Source organism: Rhinolophus sinicus, chromosome 14 (genome assembly GCF_057876585.1).
Source record: "Rhinolophus sinicus isolate RSI-liver-muscle chromosome 14, RSI-T2T, whole genome shotgun sequence".
NCBI classification, from domain to species: Eukaryota; Metazoa; Chordata; class Mammalia; order Chiroptera; family Rhinolophidae; genus Rhinolophus; species Rhinolophus sinicus.
In genome coordinates, this window is record NC_142514.1 from 15,235,848 (window position 1) to 15,261,575 (window position 25,728).

Below are 25,728 nucleotides of genomic sequence, written 5' to 3' on the forward strand. Positions count from 1 at the left end.
GTTTCAAATGTGGACAATAAATAAGTAATGGTGGAATAGAAAGGGCATCTATAATCCTGCTAACAAAGGCAAGCAGTGTTATTTTAACATATCTACCCTTTTCTTACTGTATATTTTTTTCTTTATACAAGTGAGATTATACAATTTTGCTATCATCATAAGATCCTCAAACCTAAAATGGAACTAGATGTCTCCTTTCCTAAACTATCTTTTCCTTGTATTATCTGGAGCAGCTCACGATCTAGCCCCACTCATCAAAACCAGGAACCTGGGAGTTGTTCATCTCGTTCCTCACATCCCTTCTGACTCTAAATCACAAGTTACACTTTCTAAATAGTTTTGCATGTCTCTTCCTCTCTCTTCTATTACCACTTTTCCTGGTCATTGATTTTTCCCTGAATTCCTGCAATAATAGAGTCTGTTTCTAGCATTATCCCTCTCAAGTTCTGTGCAAATCTTACTTAGATGATATATTTAAAATGCATATCTGGCCACGTGACATTTCTGCTTAAAGCCCTTCAAGCCCTTCAGTGGCCCTTCTTTGCCTTTTGGGATAAATCCAAGCTCCCAAGCATGGCCTGTCTATCTCTCTGTGTGGCTAGAACCCCTGCCTGCCTCTCCCTGTCCCCTGCTTTGTGTCCCACTCTCCCTGACCTCCTAACCTACTCCCTGCCACTCTGCCGTTTTCTTACCTGTGCGCCTCCTGCAGGCTTCCCTGCTTGAAATGCCTTTGTACTCCCACACTTTCCACCTCACCGCAGCCTCCTCATTTGACAAGTCAGCAGTTAGTTCCTCCTCAAAACTTACTCTAACTCCTGGACTCCCCTATTCCCCAAACTGAGTTTCTCCGTGCAAATCTCTGCCATTACATTTCCTCCCATTCATTCATTCATGCATTCCATCAACTAACCAACAATATTTGTGTTAGGCAGAATTTTAAGTACTAGGGTATGGCAGATGATAAAAAAAAAAGTCCCTTCCCTAATGGAGCTTACATTCCAACGAAGAGAGATACATAGTAAACAAAATACAATATGTCAGTAGGTGATAACTACTGTGATGAAAAATAGAGTAAGAGGGATGGGATGTTCTGAGGTTGGAGCGGAGGTTGCTGTGTACAGACCACGGTCCGGGAAGGCCTTCCTGCGAATGTGCTTTGAGCAGAGCCCTGGTGGACTTGAGCGAGGGAGCCCTGCGCACCTGAGAAGAAGCCTTGCGGAGGCACATGCTCGGTGTGTTCCAGGATCAGCAAGGAAGGCCCTGTGCTTAGAGCAGGACTGGTGAAGGGGAGTGGTCGGCGACGTGAGTGATCTCGTGACAGACAGCTAGATCATGAGCGATTGTAGGCTATTCTAAGGACTTGGGCTTTTACTGTGAGACCCGAAACTGGGGGGGCTTTTTGCAAAGAAATGACAGGATATGGCTGTGTGCCAGAAAGGTCACTGTGACGACGGGGTGAAGATAGAGTGGGACGGGGTAGTGCTAAGAAGGGGTGGAGGCGTGGAGACCAGTTAGGAGATTGTTGGAACGAGCCAGAGAAAAGGTGATAGTGTCTTGGATTGACCAGAGTGGAGGTGGTGGTAAGTGATTGGATTTTGGATATATTTTGAGGGAAGAACCAACAGGATTTATAAAGGATTGGCTAAGGGGTGTAAGAGAAAAACAAAACAAAACAGGAGACAAGGATGACGTGGAGGGTTTCAGTCTGAACTACGGGAAGGACGGGATTGCTGTGAAGTGGGGAAGATGGCTGGAGAGTGTTGGATATAAGTTTAAGACACCTATCAGGCCTCCAGTTGGAGATACTGAGTTCATAGTCGGAGGGATGTGTCTGGAGGTCAGAGGAGACGTCTGAGCTGGAGATACAAATCTGAAAGCTGTCAGCACTTAGATTTCAAAGGTACGGAATCGGCTGAGAGAGAAGAGAAGAGGGGAGATGACTGGGTCCTGGGGCTCTCGGGCTTTAGAGGCCAAAGTGATGCAGAGGACGTCTGAGCAAGGAAGCTGAGAAGGCTTGTGAGGCAGGCGGAGAACAGAGAGCAGGAGCAAGTGAAAAATGCTTTTTTTTTTTTAAAGTTTATTGGGGTGACAACGGTTAGTAAAGTTACATAGGTTTCAGGTGTACAATCTATAATACATCATCTATATATACCATTGTGTGTTCACCACCCAGAGTCACTTTTTTTTTTTTAATTGGGGAAGGGGAACAGGACTTTATTGGGGAACTGTGTACTTCCAGGCCTGTTTTCCCTAGTCAAGTTGTCGTCCTTTCAATCTTAGTTGTGGAGGGTGCAGCTCAGCTCCAGGTCCAGTTGCTGTTGCTAGTTGAGGGGGTGCAGCCCACCATCCCTTGTGGGACTCAAGGAATTGAACTGGCAACCTTGTGGTTGAGAGCCCACTGGCCCATGTGGGAATCGAACCTGCAGCCTTCGGAGTTAGGAGCACGGAGCTCTAACCACCTGAGCCACTGGGCTGGCCGGAAAAATGCATTTTAAGGGGAGAGAATGATGACCTGTGAAGATGAGGACGTTATGTTGTTAAGTCTTTGTTTATGTATCTGTCTCCTTCAGTTGGCTGAGAACTCGCTGGGAACAGGAACGTAGCTACAGATTTGAAATCAGTTACAGACATTTACTGGCTGTTTTCCCTTAGGCTGGTTCTCTCAGTCCCTTCGCGTTTCAGTCTCATCTGTAAAATGGGGAGGATATAGTATCTTTTCCATTGAGTCATCACGAGGAGCAAATGAAACCATCCAGATGAAGCACTAAGCACAGTCCCGTTCATATAAACACAGGACAATTGTGATCATTATTAATTCCGTGCATCTGTACCAGGGCCCCTCCCTATTGAGCAATGTTCGTTGAGTGACTGAATTGCCTTTTTGTTGGTTGGTTTGTGTTAATATTTCATTCCAGGCATTTCCATGTGTGTTGTGATGTACTAACAGGGCATTTTTCGGTTTTCTCTAGGGTCCAGTGCTGAGCCTCACAAAGTGGGTCCTGGAATAAGGGAGAACGAGAAGTCCTCAGCGCAGAACTGGCACGATGGAGCTCCCCAACTATAGCCGGCAGCTGCTGCAGCAGCTCTACACGCTGTGCAAGGAGCAGCAGTTCTGTGACTGCACCATTTCCATTGGTTCCATTTATTTCAGGGCCCACAAACTCGTGCTGGCCGCTGCCAGCCTCCTGTTCAAAACCCTGCTGGACAACACAGACACCATCTCCATTGATGCGTCTGTGGTGAGCCCGGAGGAGTTTGCCCTCTTGTTAGAAATGATGTACACAGGCAAGCTCCCTGTGGGCAAGCACAACTTCTCCAAAATCATCTCTTTAGCCGACAGCCTGCAGATGTTTGATGTGGCTGTTAGCTGTAAAAATCTCCTCACCAGCCTTGTCAACTGCTCTGTTCAGGGTCAGGTGGTGAGGGATGTCTCCGTGCCCCCCTCAGACGCATCCAGGAAGGAATCGGAGAAGCCAGAAGTGGAAATCCTGTCCTCAGAGGGTGCAGGAGAACTTCATTCTTCCCCGGAGGGTTCTACCCCTGCGGGGGCCCCCGTGAGAGCTGAGAACCAGGAAGCAGTCCAAATGGGTGCACCAGAGATTAGTGTGGACTCTTCCACCACCCAGGAGATTCAGGGGAATGCAGAGGTCCCCGTGGAGACCCCTCGTACCGCTGAAATTGGTTCTCCCTCCCCGGTTGTACAAGTCTTGAGTGAGGCGAAGGAGGCAAGCACAGAACCAGGTAATATTCACGTGAGAGTTGTTTTGTGATCTGTCGTCAATTCCTAGATTCGGTGATCTTTATGAATTTCTTTGTTTCATTGACAAATTCACGAAAGACCACTGTTAGATAGGATATCAAAATCCTATGCATTACTCCCAGTGGGGCATTCTTTTTTTTTTTAAAGTGTCTGTTTGTGAGTGTTGGAAGTCTGAAGCTGAATGACAGAGCAGAAAAGCAGTATTGAAATAACAGTGTACCATTTTTGATACTTACCCAGGAGGAGATGGCACAGGGGAAGGAGCTGTCAGAGACATGGTTTCCCATTACTTATAACTGATGTGCTAGATAGCCATTATGAATGCAGTCTGTGACCTAAAGGTTAGCTTCAACTTTTAAAAATCACTTCAAGCAGTGAACCACTGATTTCGTATTTCGTTTTGTTTTACATGCAGAGTATGAGAGGAAACATTACCAGCTGAATTTTCTTCTAGAAAATGAAAAGATCTTCTCAGATGCACTCTTGGTTACCCAGGATATTTTAAAAAAACTAGAAGAATGTTCAGAAATTAAAGGTGCACAGAAGAAGGTAGGTACCATGAGTTTTGGTTGCTATCTTAGTGTACTCAGGGTACCAGATCTGCTTCCCATATGGGGCAGAAATATGGAAATGCAAAATATCCCAGAGTCTCAATTTTTCAAACTTTAATTTTTTCCCCCTGCCATTTATTCTCTAAAGGGCAGCCGTGCAAGAGTACTAGGCAAGATCCTTTCAAAACGAAATTGTATTTTGATTACCGGGGAATCCCAGCTTACAACCAGTTTTGATCAAGGGTACTTAACTGATCGTACCATTCCCTCGGATTTAATCAAGGATTAAACAAAACAAAAACAAATGCTTAAAACATGGTACAAAAAGGATGTAATAGAAACTTACCTAGTAAATTGCATCCAGTGTTTGGGAACACAGCAGCAGCCATTTTCAGACACCAAAACAATAATGGTGAACATTTATTGAGCACTTATTGTGCTATGTTTGGTACATATGTTACCGCATTTAATCCTCACAAAAATCGTCGAGGTGTATGCTGTTGTACTATTTTTTACCCTGTTTTAGGGTTGAGAAAACTGTCTCAAAGAGGTGATGTATCTTGGCCAAGGTCGCAGAGCTTGTAAGGCTCGGAGCAAGGATTCAAACCTGAGCATTCTGACTTCGAGCTGTTCTCTTACACATTCAGTTAATACTGCCTCTCAACAGGGTTTACAATGATGTGTGTACGCCATGTGTGTAGAAACGTTTCGGAACTGACTGACACAAAACTGCCACGTGGTTATCACGCTCTAGTTCTTAGCTGACATTTTTTTGTTTTTCCTTCAATATCTCAGTGAAATGCATGTTCACCTGTGGGCTCTCTCACTACCTAATCCCTCACGACCTTGCAGGACTAACTCCATGGCCACGTCAGAATTCCCCTTGCCTCCTCTTCCTCCCAGCCCTGCCTCTGTTCTGAGAGGTGCAGGCAGAGTGAGAGGGCATTGCCTCCGTTTAGGGAGGCCTCCCTTGTTGCTGCAGGCAATTTAGTTTTTGTTAGGTACTATTAATCCAAGAAATAAATGCCTTCTAATATTTAAATATATCCCCGGTGCATAGCAAGTTACTTTTTCAAAAAACCAATTCAAGGTCAAGTATTTATTTTAACCATGGTTAATGGACAGTTGGCTAGTTGACTATAAATTGTTTTCTTGAGAGAGAAGCTGTTTACAAGATTGGACTAACCCTGGTGCTTCTCTAAGGGAGGTTCTAGGTTGTCAATCCTGGCACTCTTTGTACCAGTTGTGCTGAAGGACATTATGGTTTTACATTTTTGCACTTGGATGTTCTCTTAACTATTCAGTCCTTGCTTTTTGTCACTAGTTTGTTACCTTGATAGCTGTAGGCACACCTCTTTAGTCTCTCGGTTAAGACTTCCTCTCCACTTAACTTTGGATACAGAGGAGCAACTTCAGTCCTTAGATCAGCAATACTGAAATTATCAGTGACACCTCTGTAGTTACTTCAACTGTGTCTTATGCATGTTTTTTTTCCTAACATTGTGTCTGGCACATAACAGGTGCTCAAAAAGATTTACTGTACATGGATTCATTTAACATTATTTTTCTCACCAATTCTTGTCCTAATCTTTTGATGGCAATAACATTAGCAGTACTTTAAAAGAACACTGAATCACTGTTGGTGATCATTATAGGCTTATGTTATTTCTTTCTCGGTTTTAGAGGTCAGAGTAAGAGCTCTACAAATCATTTGGTGGCTGTATTTAAAACTAATTCTGTTATATTACATAATAAATCTTCCCGCTACAGAAAGAAAAGGGGGAAAAAGTACTTTAAGAACATAAGATTAAATTGAATAAAATACAGAGTTTGGGAGGTACTGCTTTGTACTTAGGCCCTGCACCTCTTTGTCTTTTCACTTTCTTTTCGACAGCTTTATTGAGGTGTGATTGACATATAGTAAACTGTACATATTTAAAGTGTACAGTTTGATAACGTTTTGAAACCTACAATCAAGATCGTGAACAATCCATCACTTAAAAGCTTCGTCATGTCCCTTTGTAATCCCTCCCTCTCCTGCCCCTTCCACTCATCTGTCCCCAGGTAACACGGATCAGCTTTTTGTCTCTGTAGATTAATTTACATTTTCTAGAATATTAAGTAAATGGAGTTGTATACTCTGTATTCTTTTTGGTCAGGCTTCTTTCATTCAGCATAATTATTTTGAGGTTCATCCATGTGGTTGCATGTTCATTTTTTTGATTGGAGGTACAGTTTATCCAACTCTGCCATCCACTAGCATTGTGACCTTGCAACTTAATCTCTGTAAGCCTTAATCTCCTATTTTGTAAAATGGGAATGTTATCACCTATAGTATAGAATCACTGCGCAATTAAGATTATTTATATAAAACTCACACTAAAATGCCAGGCACATGAAAGGAGCTCAGCAGATGGCGACTGTGTTGCTACATTACCACAGTGATACATTAACACAGTAATTTTAGACTTAGTTGACTTTGAAGCCCCTTTTCACTTAATGCCTTTTAATATCCCAGTACTGTGGTTATTTACTCCGACACATGAGATGGTTTACTGTTACTTCAGGCATAATTTGGAAGTCATGTTTTCAAATAGGTACCATTTCTCCCTTGGAAGTGGCTTCCTGAACTGCAGATGTAATGTCTTGTACAAAGCCATCGGTCTCTATAACAGTGGTTCAGTGTATATAAAAGTCCCCGGGTGTGCTTCTTAAACTGTAAACCTCCAGGCTATATTTCCAGAGAATCTGATTCTTAGGTTGGGGTAGAATTTGGAAATCTATCTTTAACAGGTTCTCCATGGGCTGCTGTTTTGGTATCACTAAACCACATTTTGAGAGGCACTGTGGGAAAATCAATGGCTTACAAAATTCTTAGCGTATGACAGCAGAGTCACAGTGTCTGTGCTGACATCTCTCAAAGTTTTGAGGGGTCACTGACCCCATTTTTCCCAAGTGTTACTCTTTGCTAACCCCTTAATTCAGCAAGTATTCACTGAAACGTGCCAGGTATGTGCCAGGCATTGAGCTGGTTGCTAAGAAAACAAACGTAAATAAGGCTAGATCCCTACCTTTATAGAAAGTCTTGACAGCAGAGAAATCCTGCCACCTGTGTAATTTTGGGGACAGTGTACCCAGAAGTCACCCAACTGCCGGAATCACCAAAAGCCTTCAGTGTTGGGTGTCTTTAAGAACTGTTCATTTGGCGCATCAATTCAGCTGTAACTGGAAAGGTTGTTGGGGCGGGTGTTTGTTTGTTGTTTTTCTGTTTATACATTTTTAGCTCCCAAAGAGCTTTGAATATTTTTTTGCCATTGGTTGTTGTTATTTGGTTAATCAATCAAAACACAACTTGAGATAGCTTCACATTCAAAAGAATCTACCCTTAGATGTGTAGTTTTGACAGTTGTTTTAAGGCTTGTGAATGATTTCTGGTTAAGATGGACCTGCTTGTTCCTTTTCTGAAAAACTAATACAGGGTGTGCAGCTGGCCTGAATTGAGTTTACAGAGGGTCCCAGGAACCAGTGTCCTGATTATTTTATTTCCTGAGCTAAATGATGAAAGGTGGCAAAGCCATTCCCTGAGCAATGATTGCAGCAATATGAGAAGAGGCTGGGCTGCTTGAATTGTGTAAAACCAAAGCCAAAACTGATTAAGGAGAAGTCTCTTGGGTGCTGGGATGGGGTCATGTCTTCTACCTGTCTTTTTCTCAGTGTAATATCCCCCACCCATTAGAAAAAGCAGGTACTGACCTAAGAGGTTTTCTGGCCAAACTGAGTGAAATCTTGACTTAAAAGCAGACTCAGACTTTTTTTCAGCTTTTACACTAGAACTTTTAATTATTCTTTATGCCTAGCCATGTCCCTGCTTTTAATTAATCGTGTAAATAGCAAAGTGAGTCTCTATTTCACTAGAATAAGGAGATAACTTTTTCTACTATTGATTTCCTTGTTGTTTGATCCACTTTTCACCGAAAGTTCTAGAAAGACTCCTAACGCCGACGATGTCATAGCATTTTTTTTCTCAAACAAATCTCCTCTCCAATGTAAATCTAATATTTCCAACTGTGTCATTGCTTTGGAGGTTTGTCACGAAGGGTAGGTCTGTATGTTTTGTGGACTGTGTTCCCTGGCAGGGTAGGCTAACCCTCTTGAGAATGAGTTAATAGGGTTCATTTTGCAGGTCTATGAGAGATGAAAATGGTTGTTTTTCTATTAATAAATCTCTTCTGTGCTAATTAAGTCTAAGATATACTGCCATAGATAGAAGGCCTAGTAGTTTTATGGCAAGGGAACTTCATTCAGTTAAACATTTATTAAGTGTCTACTGTGTACCAGTCTCTATACTAATGGAGGAATGTTACAGATTGTCTAGACATTACTCACACAGGTGTTCAAAATGATGTTGATTCTAGTAAGTCCAGTAGAATCCAGTGTAAATGGATTTGGTTACACTCACAATCTGGGGGATGAAACTGTGTGAAGGGGGTTCCAGGTCAGTGGAATGAGCTCAGGGTCTCATCCCGGCTACTCTGCTTACTCCCCGTGTGACCTTGGGCAGGTTACTCCACCTCGCTGACTCTCATTTAACGAGTCGTAGTGATGCCTCCTAGGACTGATGTGAGGGGTAAAGTGGTTGGCTCGAATGGACCGGGCTGGGATGGTGCTGAGCTAGTAAGGTCTGTATCGTTACTGCCACTATCTGGCCCCCCGGCATTGAGGGGAGGCATGAGTGCACAAGAATACAGTGTAGCCCAAACCCGAAGGCAGTAGGCAAACAGTTGGGAGAATAAGTAAATTCAATTAAAAGACCTGAGTGTAAGGGAAAGATGAAATGGTTTACCACATACAATAGAGGAAAAGGAAACTGTCCCATCTTTAAATATATTGACCTATTTTTTACTCATAGATAAAAGTGCTTTGATTTCACATGTGACTATGAAAGTTGATATGAATTTGTGGAAGTACCTTTAAGAATCAAAAGAGTTCCAAATGTATAGATAAAAAACAAAACTCTGTTTTGGTTCATCTCTTAGAGTTCTGTTCCATAATAGCAATCAGTGAACCCCAGCCTGTAGCAATATGTGACACCCTTCTGTTTAGGCAGATTCACTGTTTCAGAAAAGGGCTCACTCCACTGTGGAGCCCCAGGCAGCAGAGGGGGCTGATGGAGTAACAGTTATGAGTGCTGGCTCTGATACAGGTCCCCAGTAGGTTCTGGAAGAAAGAGCAGAGAGCAGGACCATCCAGGCTATAGGCTGCTCCCTCCTGGCCCTTTCAGCAGCCCGCCCTCGCTTCCCTTCCCAGATGGTTACCCTCGCGTCACTGCTGAGCAACCAAGTTAACAAATGTTTTAATTTCACTGCTGAGTAGTTCTGCAGAGGAGGAGACAGCAGAGAGGATAATGAGAAGCGCATCAGATGCCACCATTGAGGAAAGCGTCTCTTCCCCAGTGGTTCAGATGATAATGCCAGACAAATTAGATGCTGAGAAAGGTGGATTTGGGATATTCGGAGAGCTTTGGGTGAACAGAACTGGCCAAGTACGGAATGAGATAGCCATCTGCTGTATCAGTTATGATGCGCGAAAGAAAGGAAGGAAGGAAGGAAAGGGAAAATAAAGCGGGAGAAACATGTTTGCTAAGGGCATTAGCAATGAGGGAGTGTATTAGTTATCTACTGCTGTGTAACAAATTACTCTCTAAAGTTTAGCAGCTTAAAAGAACGAGCATTTACTACCTCATGGTTTCTGTGGGTCAGGAATCCAGGCATATCTTAGCTGAGTGCCTCTTGGCCTCTCACAGGGCTGCAGACCTCTCAAAACTCAACCGGGGCAGTGCTCTTTCTAAGCCGACTCACGTGACTGTTGGCAGGCTTCAGAAGATCCACTTCTAATCTCCTTCACCGAGTGTTGGCCGGAGACCTGCTTCTTGCCACCTGGGCCTCTCTGTAGGGCAGCTCACAACAAGGCAGCTTGCAGCTTGCGTCCAGAGCAAAGAAAGAATGCACACGGAAGTCTAGTAACCTAACCTCAGGTGTGGCATCCCATTAATTTTGCCATGTTATCCTCCTCAGTCATTAGGTTCAACCCAAGCAAGGGCTTGAGTACCTAGAGGCAGGGACAAGAGAGACGTGTTAGAGGCTGCCTACCTCAGGTCCCTGCTGCGGTCAGGGAAAGGCATTCTAAAGAGATTGTAGGCCAGCTAACAAAAGCATGAAGGGTTGAATCAAGGGGACTAAATGGGATTAAGCATTCAATTGATGTCTTTATCTCATTTATTATTTTTAAAATAGAGCTGAGAAAAGTTCACAGTAGTTATTTATTCCAGTAAAATCTTAACGTGGATTACTAAACTGTGTTGTTTTATCTAAGTTTCTCTGGGAGATGACAAAAAAAACATAGGGACCTTTTTAAAGAAAAGTTTAATTTGGCTTTATACAGCCATTCTGTGATGAGGAAACAAGCTAAAGCAAAACCAAGAAATACAAAGTCTAACTCATTTATAATTCCTATTTATTTGGGAGGAGGGGAGAAAGTCAAAATCTCTAAAACAAAAATTTTAAAGATATAATTACCACCAGAATTTATAACTGTCCAGCTGAACTTTGCAAGTGTTGATATTGATGCAATCATTTCATTGTGTGTGTGTGTGTGTGTGTGTGTGTGTGTGTGTAAAACCTTAACTTTTTGCTCTCTAAAAACTCATGAGAAAACTATTTTCTTTTATGGTATCAACAGTAAAAAACATCAAAGGTAGATTGTAGTTTTGCCAAGTAGAAATGTAAAGACTATAAATAAGACTATACACGTGAAATTAAGTTTTGATCACAGATTTTTTTCCAGATAAATTCATCATTGCTAAAATAGTTCTTCCCATTTGTGTGAAAGATGCTCTATCAGACCAAAGACAGAAATGCTAATTTTGTTTCATTTATCACTGGAGTTGTTGATGTTTCGTTTGTACTCCAGGTTTAGAAGAGTCAAGATGGTCAGTTTGGCTTCAGACTTGTACTGAGACCTCCGGAGGATAAGGCATATCTAGCAGAAACTGTGGCTCTAGGATAAACGCAGAGCTCAGGATTAGAGAACTGTTTTTCAGGGTTACCTGCATAAAGGTGGTAGTAAACTCCAGATATGTGAGAGCTTTTCAAAAGGGAGAGGATAAAGAGAAGAAATAGAGACCAGTCTTCGGGACTGCTTATGGTTATGGGTTTGGAAGAAGATCCAGTGAGGAACGCTGAACAGGAGTGGTGCTTATCTAGACTGCTTCAGTAGGATGGGGTTAGAGGACAATTGTTACGTAGAGGCAGGCATAACGCCAGTGTCACGGAAGGGCGGGATCAAATTGTTGAGGGCCATACTTGGCAAATGCAAGGAGTGTGGGCTTCTCGTGTCTGGCTGATCTCTCTTTCTGGGTACTTGTGTCCCACAGACCATCATGGAATGTCTTGAGGGTAAAGAAGGACCTTCAGCATTCCGGAGAATCCTGGAGAAAGTAAGAGATGGGAGCCTGGATGTTCAGGCTGTCGTGTACCTGCTGAGGCTGTACCAAGAGTCTAATCCTGCAGTAAAGACAGCGCTGCTAGGCAGACCGCCTGAAGATGTGGAAGCAGCGCAGCCGAAAGGTAGGGCAAAGCTCTGTCCGCCTGGGCCACTCAGTGTGATTCTGGGCAGATGCTGTAACGTTTGCCTCACCGATATACTAATTCAGTGGCTTAGATACTGGTGAGCAATTCTCACATAAACTGTGCATGTAATTCCAGAAGCTGCATGTTAAATATAGACAAGCTAAATCTGAGTCTCCATTTCTATCCCCTAGTTAACTCAACTAGTCTGGCACCTTGAAGTTGGAGAATACCATAATGTTCTTCTGCCCTTCAAAAAGCCACACATCCAAATGTTTTGAGTGCCCAGGGTGAACTGGTTCGCTGACAGCACTTTGAAAGGCTGAAGTCTCTCTCATTTGGGTTAGGTACAAAGCAGTGGCCTTGCCAACCAGAAGTTAACCTCTGGCTGGCTCTGCAGCTTTGTGTTTCGACAGATAAATGAAACATTTTTCCTTTCATAGAGTTTAAACAGAATAATAAAGTATTTTCCTCTCCTTTTTAAAAGAGAGATTCTGCATTTGGGTCCTCAGAATAGGCTAAGAGAATCACTTTACTATTCTGTTAGATCTCTCTTGACAAACCATGCTGTCATTTTCTTCAAATTGACTAGCTTCTCTGTGCATCTCTAACTCTTTCTCCCCCCAGGGAGCACAGAGGAGGGAAAGACCTTGTCTGTTCTGTTACTAGAACACAAAGAGGACCTGATCCAGTGTGTAACGCAGCTGAGACCTATTACGGAGTTCCTGGAAACAGCCAAGGAGGAATTCCTGACTGGCGCTGAGAAAAGGGTAACTGTGTCAAGTGTCTCTTTCTCCCTTCTGAATTCATAGAGCACTTTTCTTTTTTTTTTTTACCTCTTTTGTGTCACGTAGCACTTTTTGCCTTGCAGTGTTTTATACATACAACATAGTAAGCACCTTGAAGTTCAGATTCTTGATGCAGGCGTCTGTTTCCTTGCAATAACTTGCACGTTGTAGTCATGCATTAAATGGTTAGAGTCATGGATGGAGGGATGTTCCTGCTCTGACTTGTGAGTTTTTCTTATAAAATAGTTGTCCCAAGAGTTGAACTGTCTAGGTACTTTTGTAATTACTATGAGTCTTTTCCTCTTTACAGAAATGATACACTGTTTATCTGCAGAAAATTGGGAAAATAAGCAGAAAGAAAAAAGTTCAAATCTCCCACCATCTCATCACTCAGAAATGATCACAGCTAACATTTTAGAGCATGTACTCCCACTTTTTCTCATTTGAATCATCCTGGAACGGGGTTATACAGTTTTTAACTTTATTTTTTTATTTAATGTATTGTGAATACATTTCCATACCTACAATGTGGATTTTGGTAGCTATATTGTATTCTGTATAATGGACATACCATAATTCATTAATTCTCTGTCGTTGGGCATTTATTTGTTCCCAGTATTTTGCTGTCATAACTGATGTTGCAGAAAACATCCTTGCACACAAATCTTTGTATACTTCTGAAATTATTTCCTTAGAATAATTTCTAAGAAGTGGGATTTTGAAATAGTATAAAATTTTTCAAGTGCTTGCTATGCTCATACATTGCCAGTTGCCCTTCGGAAGGTTACACAATTCACTCTCCCACCAGCTAGCTACTAAAATCCTCATAAAACTGCCGGCATGACTTCTCAAGTCAACTAGATAACTGTGTTTGTTGGTGTTATTGATTTCAACTTTGTGCTAAAAATATTTTTATATCTAGAAGGAAGGAATAGGCACAGAGAACTTTGGTGGCATCAATTCTTAAAACTGTGGGAAGTGGCTTAAATGTTCAGGAGAGAAAACGTTTAGCAACCACTGGTGTAATGGCTAAGCACTGGATTAATACTGAGACTGGAGTCTAGATTTTCTTTTTCTCAATAATCTTTTATTGCTGTTTTTTTCATATAAAATGGGAATATTCTTTAATCTCAAAATTATATTTTGCAAATTAATTATATTTTTTAAAATTTTAACTCCTTTGAACTTCTTAGCGAAAAAAAATACACAAAATAAGATTAAGATTAAACCCATTTTCACCTTAGACTTCAGATTAAGTGTGATTCCAGGCACTCAGTTAAAGTAGGTTGCTTGTTGCTCTCAAGGTACCTGATTCCTTAGAGGATTTTATTCAATTACTCATTCAGATCTCTTCCTTATTAGCTGGATGGAATGTGTCCTTTGAACTGTTTTGTTACCGTGGTAAAACAACATTTATATATATATATATATATATATATATATATATATATATATATATATATACACACACACACACACACACACAGAGAGAGAGAGAGAGAGAGAGAGAGAACACCCCAACTCAGCCTCATTCTCTGCATGAGGACAGACCACATTGTCATTTTCTTCTGTCACTTTCAGTTTACCTGACAGAAAGGGCTAATGCAGAAGAACTTAAATTAGCTCTAAGTCACAAAAATACTTCTTAGGATTGGGGTTCCGCCAGAGCTTCATTAAGCTACTTCTTTCACGAAAATTGAAGCAAAATAATAAAGCAGGAGTCTAGAAAGTGAACGTTGATGGAACAGCCATAGTGTTTTGACACCCTATGGAACGTGCACGCAGGCCTTTCGGAACGTCTTTCTGTTATGGGTGATGCTAATCAGTAGCGTCATGGCCCTTATCTGTACGAATCTTGGATTCTATATGAAATAGTAAACAGGGATGTCTTCAGGAGTGGAAACATACAAAGACAGTAATTACTACAGCTGCCGTTTATTCACTGCTCACGTGTGCCAGGAAGTATGCTGAGGACCTTTTAAGCATTTACTACCCTCACAACAACTTTATGAAGTCCTGGGTGTTACCCTACTTTTAAAGATGAAGAAACAGACTCTTAAGGAGGTTAAGCAGCTCACCCAAAGACACAGCTGCTTATGGCCAGTACTAGAAGCCAGATTTCTAAACAAAGCACATTCTCTTAACCAGTGTGCAAACTGCTTCCTAATAATGTCGGTAGCCATTATCATTTATTAACGATCACATATATCCTAGGAGTTATGCTACACTCTACGTACAGCAACTTCATTTTATAGAATCCTCATGAATGTGCAAGAGGTAGTAGAGTTACCTTCTTTTACAGATGAGGAAGATAAAGCCCCAAGAAGTAAGTAACTTGCCCAAGTTCACACAGGCAATAAATTGTAGAACTGGCATTCAAACCAGGCCTGCCTGGCTTTAAAACCCATTCCTACTCTTCACAGTGTCTGGCTCCCTCATTACGTAGCAGGTTAATTGCTTAGGAACTAAGAGATAGCACTGAAATCAGTATGGTTTCTAGAAACAAGCTCTGAAATTTTAAATGGTGATTCATTTAGTAGAAATCTCATACATATTAAACCTTAAAGCAAAAGAATGACTCCGTTCTGTACTGACCTTTGATTTATAGTATATACATTCCTTTCATAAAAATAATGTAGCTATTCCTTTCATATATATATATATATATAACCAAGTTGGCTCTGTAGCAAAATTCATTATTTTAAAACAGGAGTTAATGTGACAACAGCGTCCTCTGGCACGCTACCATGACTGAGCTGCTTGACTCTTTCTCCTGAGAGCTGGCCCTTTCCCAAAGGAAAGCTCACAGTTCAGTTACTATGAATCTGTATATTACATGTATTGAAATAATCCTGCATTAACAGTTCCATAGGGCCATGTTGTGCATACTGATTCATACTCCATTAAGAAATAGTTCTATTGTAATAGGAAAATATCTGTAAAATAGCAGTCCCGTGTTTTATTTTTCAACCTTTTCCTGGAGCCCTCTGCCCTCTTGACTTAGAACATCTTCTAGCACATCAAGGAATAACAGTGAAACTGTGAGATGACAACTGGGCTGATGTGCGTAGCCATTGAGAATGAGAAGGATAGATAATAAGAAGCCATAAGAAAAAGCATCCATAAATAGACTTTAAATCTATTATTTTGGAGGCCACAGACTAATGTATAAATTATCTGGGTATTCAAATTGCTATGCAAATAAAGTAAAAGGAAGTAAAATAATAGAATTGCTCTGAAATTGCCACCTGTGCCACTGTCATGCACTTTACTGAACAGAGATCGAAAAACACTGTAAGTATTAGCTAATTGCCAATCTGTTTCTCAATCTTAGTGTCTGAACAAACTAAATCTAAAGAATGAAGTTAGATGTAAGCTACTAGCTTTGCCATACAGGCCTAAGGGTAAGAATATTTTCACAAAATGCAAACTGTTGGGGAGGCAAAGAATATACACAGACCTGCAATTGAGAAAGATGGATTTTCATAGAGCTATTTGGAGAATGTTTTGGATTTTTATTGAAACAGAATAAGGAAGAGACTACGAAAAAAGTAACACTAGAGACAAGCAGAGGACCTGGAGCTAGGGCATCTAGTAATGCCATCTTGCTGGGGTTTCCAATGGTGTGTCAGATACATTTAGAATTGCCAGTAACCGGTGTCTGGTTGATTGCTTGCCACCGCAGGTGATTCTGAATTGCTGTGAGGGGGGAAGACCCAAGGAGACAATAGAAAATTTGTTGCACAAAATGTCTGAAGAGAAGACCCTGACTGCTGAGAGTCTGGTAAAACTCCTTCAGGCTGTGAAGATGACATTTCCGAACTTGGGCCTTCTGCTGGAGAATTTGCAGAAACTAGCCACTTTGCCGAGCACCACAGGTATTCGTTAATTGTTGACTCTCTGGACTGGAACCACTCCTACAGAAAATTACAGCTTTAAACACCCTTTTCCTTCCATGCTGGGGTTGTAAGATCATGTTAAGAAATGCCATTGCAGAACAAAAACTAGCTGTCACAAATCCATGATTCTCAGTATTTCTGGAGTTAAGTAAATCTGAGAATTACTGTTCTCCATTAAGCTCCCACCTGATGGTTCAATGGTGCAGGGTTTGTTAAAGTGTGGCTCCCCCCGGGCTGTCACGTGTCGCCTGTGAATGCCTACGGAGCAGATGGGCTCACAAGGCTCACCATTTTGACAAGTTACGTTGACAAATGTGAGCAGCAAAAACTCAAATCTTGATTTCCCCATTCCCACTGGAGTACTGTTTGGTTCCAGTGGTCCCCCAATTCACTACCCCTTGTGTCCATTCCGTTTGGGGCAATGAGTCCATATCCCATTCGTTAGAAAAACACCAATTCTAGCCAGTGATCCCCTACACCCAAGCACTTGAGACTAGATGGTTTTCAAAAAAAAGTATATTTGAGAAATGGAAGAACTTTTTTCCTAGCTTATGAAAATTGTATATACTTACAGAAATCTAAACAGTTTAAAAAATAAAGAGGAAGACAACCTTACAGCCTACCACTTGAGTATATCAGTAATCACACATTGACGTATTTTATCTGTCACATTATTTTTACAATGTTGAGATACTCTACCATATTTTTTAATTTTCTAATTGTTTCCCATGTAACAGTATAACATAAACATTCTCCCCCATGTTTCAGAAACCTCCCTATGATCCTATTTTTTGAAGGCTATGTGGTTTTCCATTGTAAGAATGTATGTGACATATTACTCATGCCCATGTGTGGGGGCACATGTAGCCTAATGGTTAAGACTGTCAAGACTCGTTTTGTAGCTGTGTGGCTTAAGCTTTCTGAACCTCATTCTCTCCCCTGTGAAATGAGGGTAAGAATGGTACCTGTCACGTTCATTTTTGTGGCTACTGTGACATAACACAGGCAAAACATTTAGCACAGTGCCCAGCACATAATAGGCGCTCAGTAAATACTAGTTGTTATTACCTTCATCTTCATCATTATCATCACCACAAGTTATGCACCGACAGGTATCTTGGTACATAGATCTTTTTTGCCTTCAGATCATTTCTTAAGATTAGATTCCTACAAGTGGAATTACTGGACCAAAGAGGACAATACATTTTTTAAATATCTGCAAAGCTAAGGAAAATGCCTGATAGTGTTGATTTTTCTTTATTCTAAAACAAACACGACCTCTTAAAAGAACACCTAGCAGATGGGCTCAAAGGGCATCTAAACAGGAGAGCGATGGGTCACCTTCACTACCAGTCTTAACTCCTGCCTGCCGTATTTGGGACCACCACGTGGATGCTTTCCCTCAGGCTTGAAGAATAACACCCTTTGGATCTGTACATATGAATCTTTTACAAGTGCAACCTTCTAAGTATGCCCCTGTCGAGCAATTGCTAGCTGTTGCCACCAGGTGCCAACTTTCAAAGGCTTATCCATTCTGTGACCCTGAAGCACCAAGTGATTAAGTGTAGACCGAAGGAGATTTGAACACATGTGTGTGAGGCCCCAAGCCAGGAGCTGAACTTTCTCTGCAGATGAGACGGAGCTCTTGTGCTGATATCTCTTCCTCTCTCATTTGTAACTCCCCCGTCTTCTGTAGGAGAAGCCCTTTAGGAGGTTTTGTTCTGTTTAATGTTATTGTTTTGCTAATATCCTTACAGTCCAAGCAAGCCCTGAGGATTATGGGACTGAGTTATTACGACGGTATCACGAAAACCTCTGTGAGATTTTCACAGACAACCAGATGTTACTAGAAATGATCCCACCCATGAAGAAGTTAGCCCCTGGAGAAAGAGAGGTAAGAGAGGGGGAAAAAAAGGGAGTGGGGAGGGTAAAATGAGACAGAAGGGGGAAAAATGAATATGTGTATATGTGTGTGTGTGTGTGTGTGTGTGTATATATATATATATATATATATATATATATATATAATTTTTTTAATATATTTATATTTTATATAAATGTATACAAACAGCCATGTTGAGGAATACTAAGGGGTCAGTAGAGAAGGAGCAATAGAAAGTGATTCAATTTCGAAGGCACAAGTAGGATAGTTGTCATTTCTGCGGTACTAAGGAAAGGCGTTCAAAGGGAGGCGTTCAAACTTTGTTAAATATAAAAATCTTTCAGGTGGAGAGAGGTGTAGGACATTGCAAACCCCTCCCCAGAAATATTAATACATCCCCTGTAACTCAGTGCTCAGACTTGCAGCTCTGCAGCTGGGCCAAGTGGCTAGAAAGTCCCTCACGTGTATGTTTGTGCTGTATCTTGAAGGTCATGGAGAAGCTTGTGAAACATGACTCTGGTTCAGGTGGTTTCAGTTCTTTGATGTCAGCTGTTCTAGAAAAGCAGACTCTCTCTGCAACAGCCCTTTGGCAACTGCTGCTGGTGGCTCAGGAAGCAAAGACCTGCCCATTGAACCTGCTCATGGAAGAAATACGGAGGGAGCCTGGTGCTGATGCTTTCTTCCGGGCAGGTAATCTCCCTGTCGTAGCTTTGTCCCCGCTAGAGATCATTGGCAGTCTTGCCAGAAAATAGAGCTCTCTTACGGTAGTCTTCCTTCCACAGCCCTCCCATTGAAAATAAGGCCTGGAAGTTTTGTTCTGGAATGTAAACCTTTTTAAATAAAATACACAGTAAGGATTCTAAGCTGATAGGAATAAGGATACGAGCGTTCTGAATACAGTGCTATTTGCCACTTGCCTCACTCTCACTGCCAGGTAGGAGACAGGCAAAGTGTCTCCTCATTCTGAAGAGCTGAAGTAAGAGGAGGTGAAGGGAAGAAATGGGGCTCAGAGTATCACTAATGAGCTTGCCATCCCCCTGTCTTTCAGTGACCAGCCCAGAAAGTGCTGCCTTAGAGACCATCCTGAGGCATCGCAAACTGATCCTAGAGGCCATCCAACACAGGCTGGAACTCAAGGGCTTTCCCTCAGAGGAAGAGCGCCGGGTGGAGACTGTGAAAGAGGTGTGGTGGGGATAAAAAAGCACTTCGTTTCAGAGTTTGACAGAGTTAACGCCTGCGACTGCCTCATTCCTAAGAGAGGAACCAACTTCTGTAGCGTGACTACTGTGTGCTGAGCCCTCAACAGTTCATGACACTCTGCCCTTTTAATCCTCCCAACTGGAAGTGGCAGCCGATGTCGTCCACATTTTATAGATAGGAGAACTGAGGCTCCGAGGGGTCCAGTCACGTTTCTGGGGTGCTCCAGCTGGTCAGAGATGAAGCCAGAATTTGAATCCAGGTTCCTGTGACTCAAACCTAGATTTATTCCATTTGTCTAAATCTTGGTAAACTCAAAGGGAGCCATGATTCTGTTCTCTCACATGTTTTAAGAAGCAACTTCTTTAAGAGGAAGGAAAGTTAAATGGTCTTATTACATGCTCCATTCTGGCTTCTAGAAAGAGCCAAGATAAACATAGATAGAACAAAGCTTTTGCCCATATGGGGTAGCAAATAGTGCCAACTCATTTTCTGTAAGGCTTCTCACAGTGTGGCCGGGATCCCAGAAAAACCAGGTGGAGACTAGGGGAGAATTCATGAATGTCCAGTCCAGGATCATGTGTCTCTTGAGTGGGGAAGAATTATGAAGGAACATAAAATTAAGCTACAAAGTCACCTGTAGTGCTTTTTGATCCAACTAGGCATGGAAGGGCTGGTTTCTAACTGTCCGCACAGGTGACAGCCCCGCCTTGGTCTGACTCTCAGATGGGAAAAAGGTGGCACACATTTCTGGGGGCTTCAGAGGAAAGATTCGTCTGCTAGATTCTCTCCAGCTCGCCACATACTTCAGAGATGAGGCTTCTGCAGTTGATCAGTTTTAGCCTCACTAATTAGTCTCATGCCTGCCTCCAGGGACATCAGGTTTATTTAGATAGACTTGAAAAGAGCAAAAATAAAATATCTTCCAAAAGGAAAATTCCATTTGGCCATCTGTGGGTGGTTTAGCTTTATTTTCTCAGTGTACTGACTCTTTCTGCTGGTAGCTCGAACATTCTGAAAGAGGACGGCTTTGAAATAATATTCTTGGCCTCTTTAAAGCCCCTATTTGAACCTTCTTTAAAAAGCAGAGTTTCTTTCTGAAAGAAAACGATGTTTAAAAGGGTACATCTAAGTATCTAAAAATGTAAAGCCACTGATCATGCAGAATTACTTCCAGATATTGAGGCAATTATGTGTTATGAAAAATTATTTTGATCTTCAAGACAGAAACACCCAAATCCTACAGGTTTCCAAGCTTTTAATATTAAGATGTGGAAAGTTCTTTAGGAGACTCCTGGTTTCTGAGAGGATATTTCTCACAGAAAATGCTTAATGCTTTCTTGCACCTTCTTTACATTTGCACATTTGTCATCACATGTGCCTCCTTTTTGTTGTTGTTGTTAATTTCCCTAGTCCTGGGAAAAGAGGGCTCTCCATTTCATGTATCACAAGTGATGTAAACTTGTTATAGTTGGAGCAGTGCCTTCCTGAAATTAGCTTTTTTTTTTTTAAGTTGAAAACCATGTAGAAAATCTGCTGATATTAACCACAAACTTTTGTCTCATGGTATTCATTTAGATTCTGAGCATTTCCTCTGAGACAGCCGGCCCTGAAGCATCCCTGAGAGCCGTGCTGAGCAGAGCCATGGAAAAAGCCATCTCGGCCATGGATATATGTCATCTCCTGTGCAGTGTGCACAGATCTTTCCCAGGCCTGCAGCCTGTCATGCAGGAGTTGGCATGCACTGGTAAGAAACAGGGAGGGGTGGGAGTCCTATTAGGCCCCCAGAGTATTTCCTTCGTGGAGAGAAGAGGCAGCAGTTATATGAGAGTTCATCCATCGCTACCTTTTTTATTTATTTTATATGTTCTCCATACTTAGAAAGTCATCGACGTAGATGTAAAATGATGCTCTGTGTTAATCAGAAAGTAAAGATGACAGTGACACTGCTTCAGAGTAGTATGAGGGTCTCAAGTAGTCTCCTGTCTCCTCGAAGAAGAAAAGTTAGAAAGCAAAGTAGAAACAGCGCGAATTCCCAGAGCCATGAGATTTCTCTCTGTGCAGGTTTCCTTACGCAGGAAGACGGTGACAAGGAAAGGTGGGAGGTGAGTAACAAATTTCACCTTGAAGCCAACGACAAAGCGGATGAAAAGGCAGCGGAGCCAGCCGAAGAAAGGTGCCAGTCTGGAAAGCAGAACGATCAAGGAGAGACTAGTTCCTTGCCAAAACAACAAGAGAAAGACACGTCTGCCTCCCCAGACTCTGCCAAGAAGAGCTTCATCTGTAAGGCCTGTGACAAAAGCTTCCATTTCTACTGCCGTCTCAAGGTGCATATGAAGCGCTGCCGGGTGGCCAGGAGCAAACAGCTGCAGTGTAAGGAGTGTAACGAGACCAAGGAGTCTAAGAAAGAGCTGGAGAAACATCAGCTGGAGGCCCATGGTGCAGGCGGAGAGCCTGACGCCCCCAAGAAGAAGAAGAAGAGGCTTCCAGTGACCTGTGACCTCTGTGGAAGAGAATTTGCTCATGCCTCAGGTACATCCAAGAAGGCAAAGTGACCGAGAATGACAATTCCAGATATTGTGGTTTGGGTCCCAGGCCTGGCCTCCAGCTGAATGCAGCAAGGGCCGTGGATGGGCTTAGAAAATAGAGCAGGTTCCTGCAGAGGTGGGGTGATGTTTTGAGAAGAGCGCGAGCTTTGGAATCAGCTCGCTGAGCTTTCATTTCCCCATCTGTTAAATAGGCACCCTGATACCACCTACTTTTTCAGATTTAAGATAATACAGCTAAACATCTAGTACAGTGCCTATAGTAGAGTTAGTAGTCAGTGAATTGTGGCTCTCATAACGGTAACCAGCTACTTCACACCTGACTCAGACTTCCATGCATCACTTGTTTCTTGATAATAAACAGGAGTCGTGGAAGCTATGGGGTTTATAGTCAGAATTATTTTCCCCTGCCCCAGATGTTGGATAAAGCTAATGAAGCATAAAAACAAGCTTTGTTTCACTCTTTCTGGGTGACTGGGTCCTGCTTGAGGGAGAGGGAGGGAGGGAGGAAGAGAGAGAGAACAAGAGAGAAAGGAGAATGGGAAGGATAAACCCAGGATACTTCATGCCTGATTAAACCATGTGTGGGACCGAGGTGATTGGAGTGCTGGGTGGTGGGCACAGCGGTGGCATGGCAGTGTGAGGTCAAAGAGAGCGTGGCCTGGTAGCCGGTGGTTCATGGCTGTGCTTCCTCTCGAGGCCTGGCCTGAGACAGTGCTTCTGTGACATGTCCTCACACTGGCTTCATGACCTTGATTCCTAGTCTCTCTCTGGTCCCTGACATGGCTTCCCTAGGCATGCAGTACCACAAACTGACCGAGCACTTTGACGAGAAGCCCTTCTCCTGTGAAGAGTGTGGGGCAAAGTTTGCGGCCAATTCTACCCTGAAGAATCACCTTCGCCTCCACACGGGGGACCGCCCGTTCATGTGCAAGCACTGCCTCATGACGTTCACCCAGGCCTCTGCCCTGGCCTACCACACCAAGAAGAAGCACTCAGAAGGTAAGGCGCGGAGGGCTTCTTCAGTTCTCCTGCAGACTTTCATGAGGTGAGCTGCCGAAAAACCCACTTGGAATTAGGCTGAGATAGATAGATATATAGATATCTCAAGGGGATTAAAAACAAAACAGAACATAAAATCTCTAGGCACACAGATAACTCGGAATACATATGTGCACAGACATATAAAATGCTTCTGGTGAGACTTTTTCAAGAGAGGCTGGCTGACGTAGTATTATGACTTTATAGTTATAGAACCTACATAAAGCCAGGAATTCCTTGGGCTTTGAATTCCTAGAGCTCAGGCATGAGGAAACCTTGGTTGAGCACCTCTGCTTCCGTCATCATGCCTCCTCCCTTGACTCTTCTTTCTCCCTCTTACAAGCGCCCTTGTGATGACGTTGGGCTTGTATGATCCACGGTGATCTTCCCATCTCAAGGTCCTTAACTTAGTCTCATCTACAAAGTCCCTTTGCGTGGAAGGTCACAATAGTCACAAGTTTCAGGGCTTGGGATATGGACATCTTTGGGGCCATTATTCTGACTACCACAGGGAGCCATAGAAGAGTTTTGAGCCAAGGAATGGTAGGATCTGACTTACATTTTTTAGAGTTAATTGTGGCCGTCCTGGACAACAGGCTGTAATAGGGCAGAAGTACAACATCAACAGGGAGACAGGAGGCATTGCTGCCGTCCAGAGGGGAGGTGATAGAGTTGTCAACTAGAGTTGTGTTGGGGCGGGGGCGCTGAAAAACCATTCAAGCTTAGGGGATATATTGTTGAAAGTGGAAGTAATAGAACTAACGATGGAGTGGATGAGGGATGTGAGGGAAGGAGAGGATTTAAGGACGGCTGTGGAGTCTTGGGCATGAGTAAATGATGCTGCCATTTACAGAAGTGGGGGAACTTGGAGCATAGGGGGTAGGGTAGAGAATCAGGGGCTCTATTTTGGATATGATAAATTTGAGATACCTGTTATACCTTCAAGTAGAGGAGGAGAGGAATAGGCAGTTGGATATAAAAGTCTGGAGTTCTGGGAAAAGCTGGGAGCGAGAGATAGAAATGTGTGAGTTATCAGTGTACAGATGGGATACAGTCTCTGAGATAAGATCATCTAGAAAGTGAGAGTAGAGAAGAGGGCCAAGCGCTAAGTCTGGGACTTCTCGGTAACTTGAAGTCTTAACTTAGGGAGTCTCTTTTTCCTAACAGAATCTTATTTCAATGCCCAACATGTAAAAATGAAAACGAGGTTGATGGCTCTAGTTGAAGTAGGCCCTAGGACTCGGGATTCTGGACCCTTGCCTCACTTATTTCCCTCCTTCTCGGTTGGCCCATAAGGGAGCTGGGAGGTACAGTTTGTCTAGCGTTTTTGACAAATGCCAGTTTTCCAGACTTGCTCTTTACCTGTATTTTCTAACCGTCTTTGGCAGTCTGGTCATTATATTCTCATCATATGAATGAGAAAATAGAGAAGCCAAGTGTTTTGTAATAACTCTAGCAAGTCACTGGGGGAAGGCTTTCATTCTCTGAATCCATGTCTCTCACCTTTATGTGCAGTTGGCAATTCCGCACTGAATGAATGTGTTTCAAGGGGTCCAACTTGGGTGCTGCTGAGCACGAGGGTCTGTCTGCTTCCTGGAAATAGAATGAGCCCTTACGTACTGTGGTGGCCTGGTTAACAGATGGGTGGTCTTGTATGATAAGAACTCTGTCCTCATCCCTCAGGGTAGGGAGACCACACTCTGTTAAATCAGTTGTATATATGAGGTGTCATCAGACCTCTCACCCAGTGTATTACAAATTGCCTGATGTTGTACTATCATCTCGTAGATTATATTTCCCCAGTACATGCCTTAGAATGTGATTTTCTTTTTTTAGGTCCAGGTCATAAACGTTCAGTGCTAGCTCTAATAATCTCATGTATATTTCCAGGGAAAATGTATGCATGCCAGTACTGTGATGCTGTGTTTGCTCAGTCCATCGAGCTGTCCCGCCACGTGAGGACCCACACTGGGGACAAGCCATATGTCTGCAGGGACTGTGGCAAGGGCTTCCGGCAAGCCAATGGCCTCTCCATTCACCTGCACACCTTTCACAGTATGTACTGAGATTGTAGATGTCGGGCCCTCAGCACCAGGCTTGGCCCCAAGAAGGCATGTAACAGTCCTAATGGAACTGTCACTCCACCAGAGCTGGGCCCCATCCAGTACCCTCCCCTCCCTCTTCTCCTGCAAAACCCAGAGCCCCTCATTTCTATTTTAAGAGGAATCCCATTTTACCATGTCGCTGCGTGATGCCTATTTCTCTGCCAGGCTGTTTCCTTATCTATTTTTTTTTTTTTTTAAGCCCACCTGGCCTTGTTTGGCTGACAGGGCAAATTATATTGGAAGGAAAGCGCCTCTGTAAGAAACAGATTAACAGAGTAGCGGAATATTCTCATTTGTCCACAGCTTCTATTTTCTACCTCCACCTCCTTCCCCA

General features: G+C 42.7%; 1 protein-coding gene across 3 annotated transcripts in view; it reads left to right on the top strand.

Annotated features, from left to right (window-relative positions):
• Positions 1-25,728, top strand: part of ZBTB40 (zinc finger and BTB domain containing 40) — a 67,200-nt gene that overhangs the window by 31,816 nt on the left and 9,656 nt on the right. For all 3 annotated transcript variants that reach the window (XM_088790453.1, XM_088790454.1, XM_088790455.1), the window contains 12 exons: positions 2,970-3,741; positions 4,176-4,309; positions 11,744-11,936; positions 12,564-12,706; positions 16,410-16,602; positions 18,381-18,517; positions 18,994-19,195; positions 19,554-19,687; positions 21,281-21,449; positions 21,767-22,234; positions 23,044-23,250; positions 25,180-25,344. In XM_088790453.1, coding sequence (XP_088646579.1) covers positions 3,045-3,741; positions 4,176-4,309; positions 11,744-11,936; positions 12,564-12,706; positions 16,410-16,602; positions 18,381-18,517; positions 18,994-19,195; positions 19,554-19,687; positions 21,281-21,449; positions 21,767-22,234; positions 23,044-23,250; positions 25,180-25,344 — 2,842 coding nt within the window. In that variant the 5' untranslated portion in view covers positions 2,970-3,044. The remainder of the gene's footprint in view (positions 1-2,969; positions 3,742-4,175; positions 4,310-11,743; positions 11,937-12,563; positions 12,707-16,409; positions 16,603-18,380; positions 18,518-18,993; positions 19,196-19,553; positions 19,688-21,280; positions 21,450-21,766; positions 22,235-23,043; positions 23,251-25,179; positions 25,345-25,728) is intronic.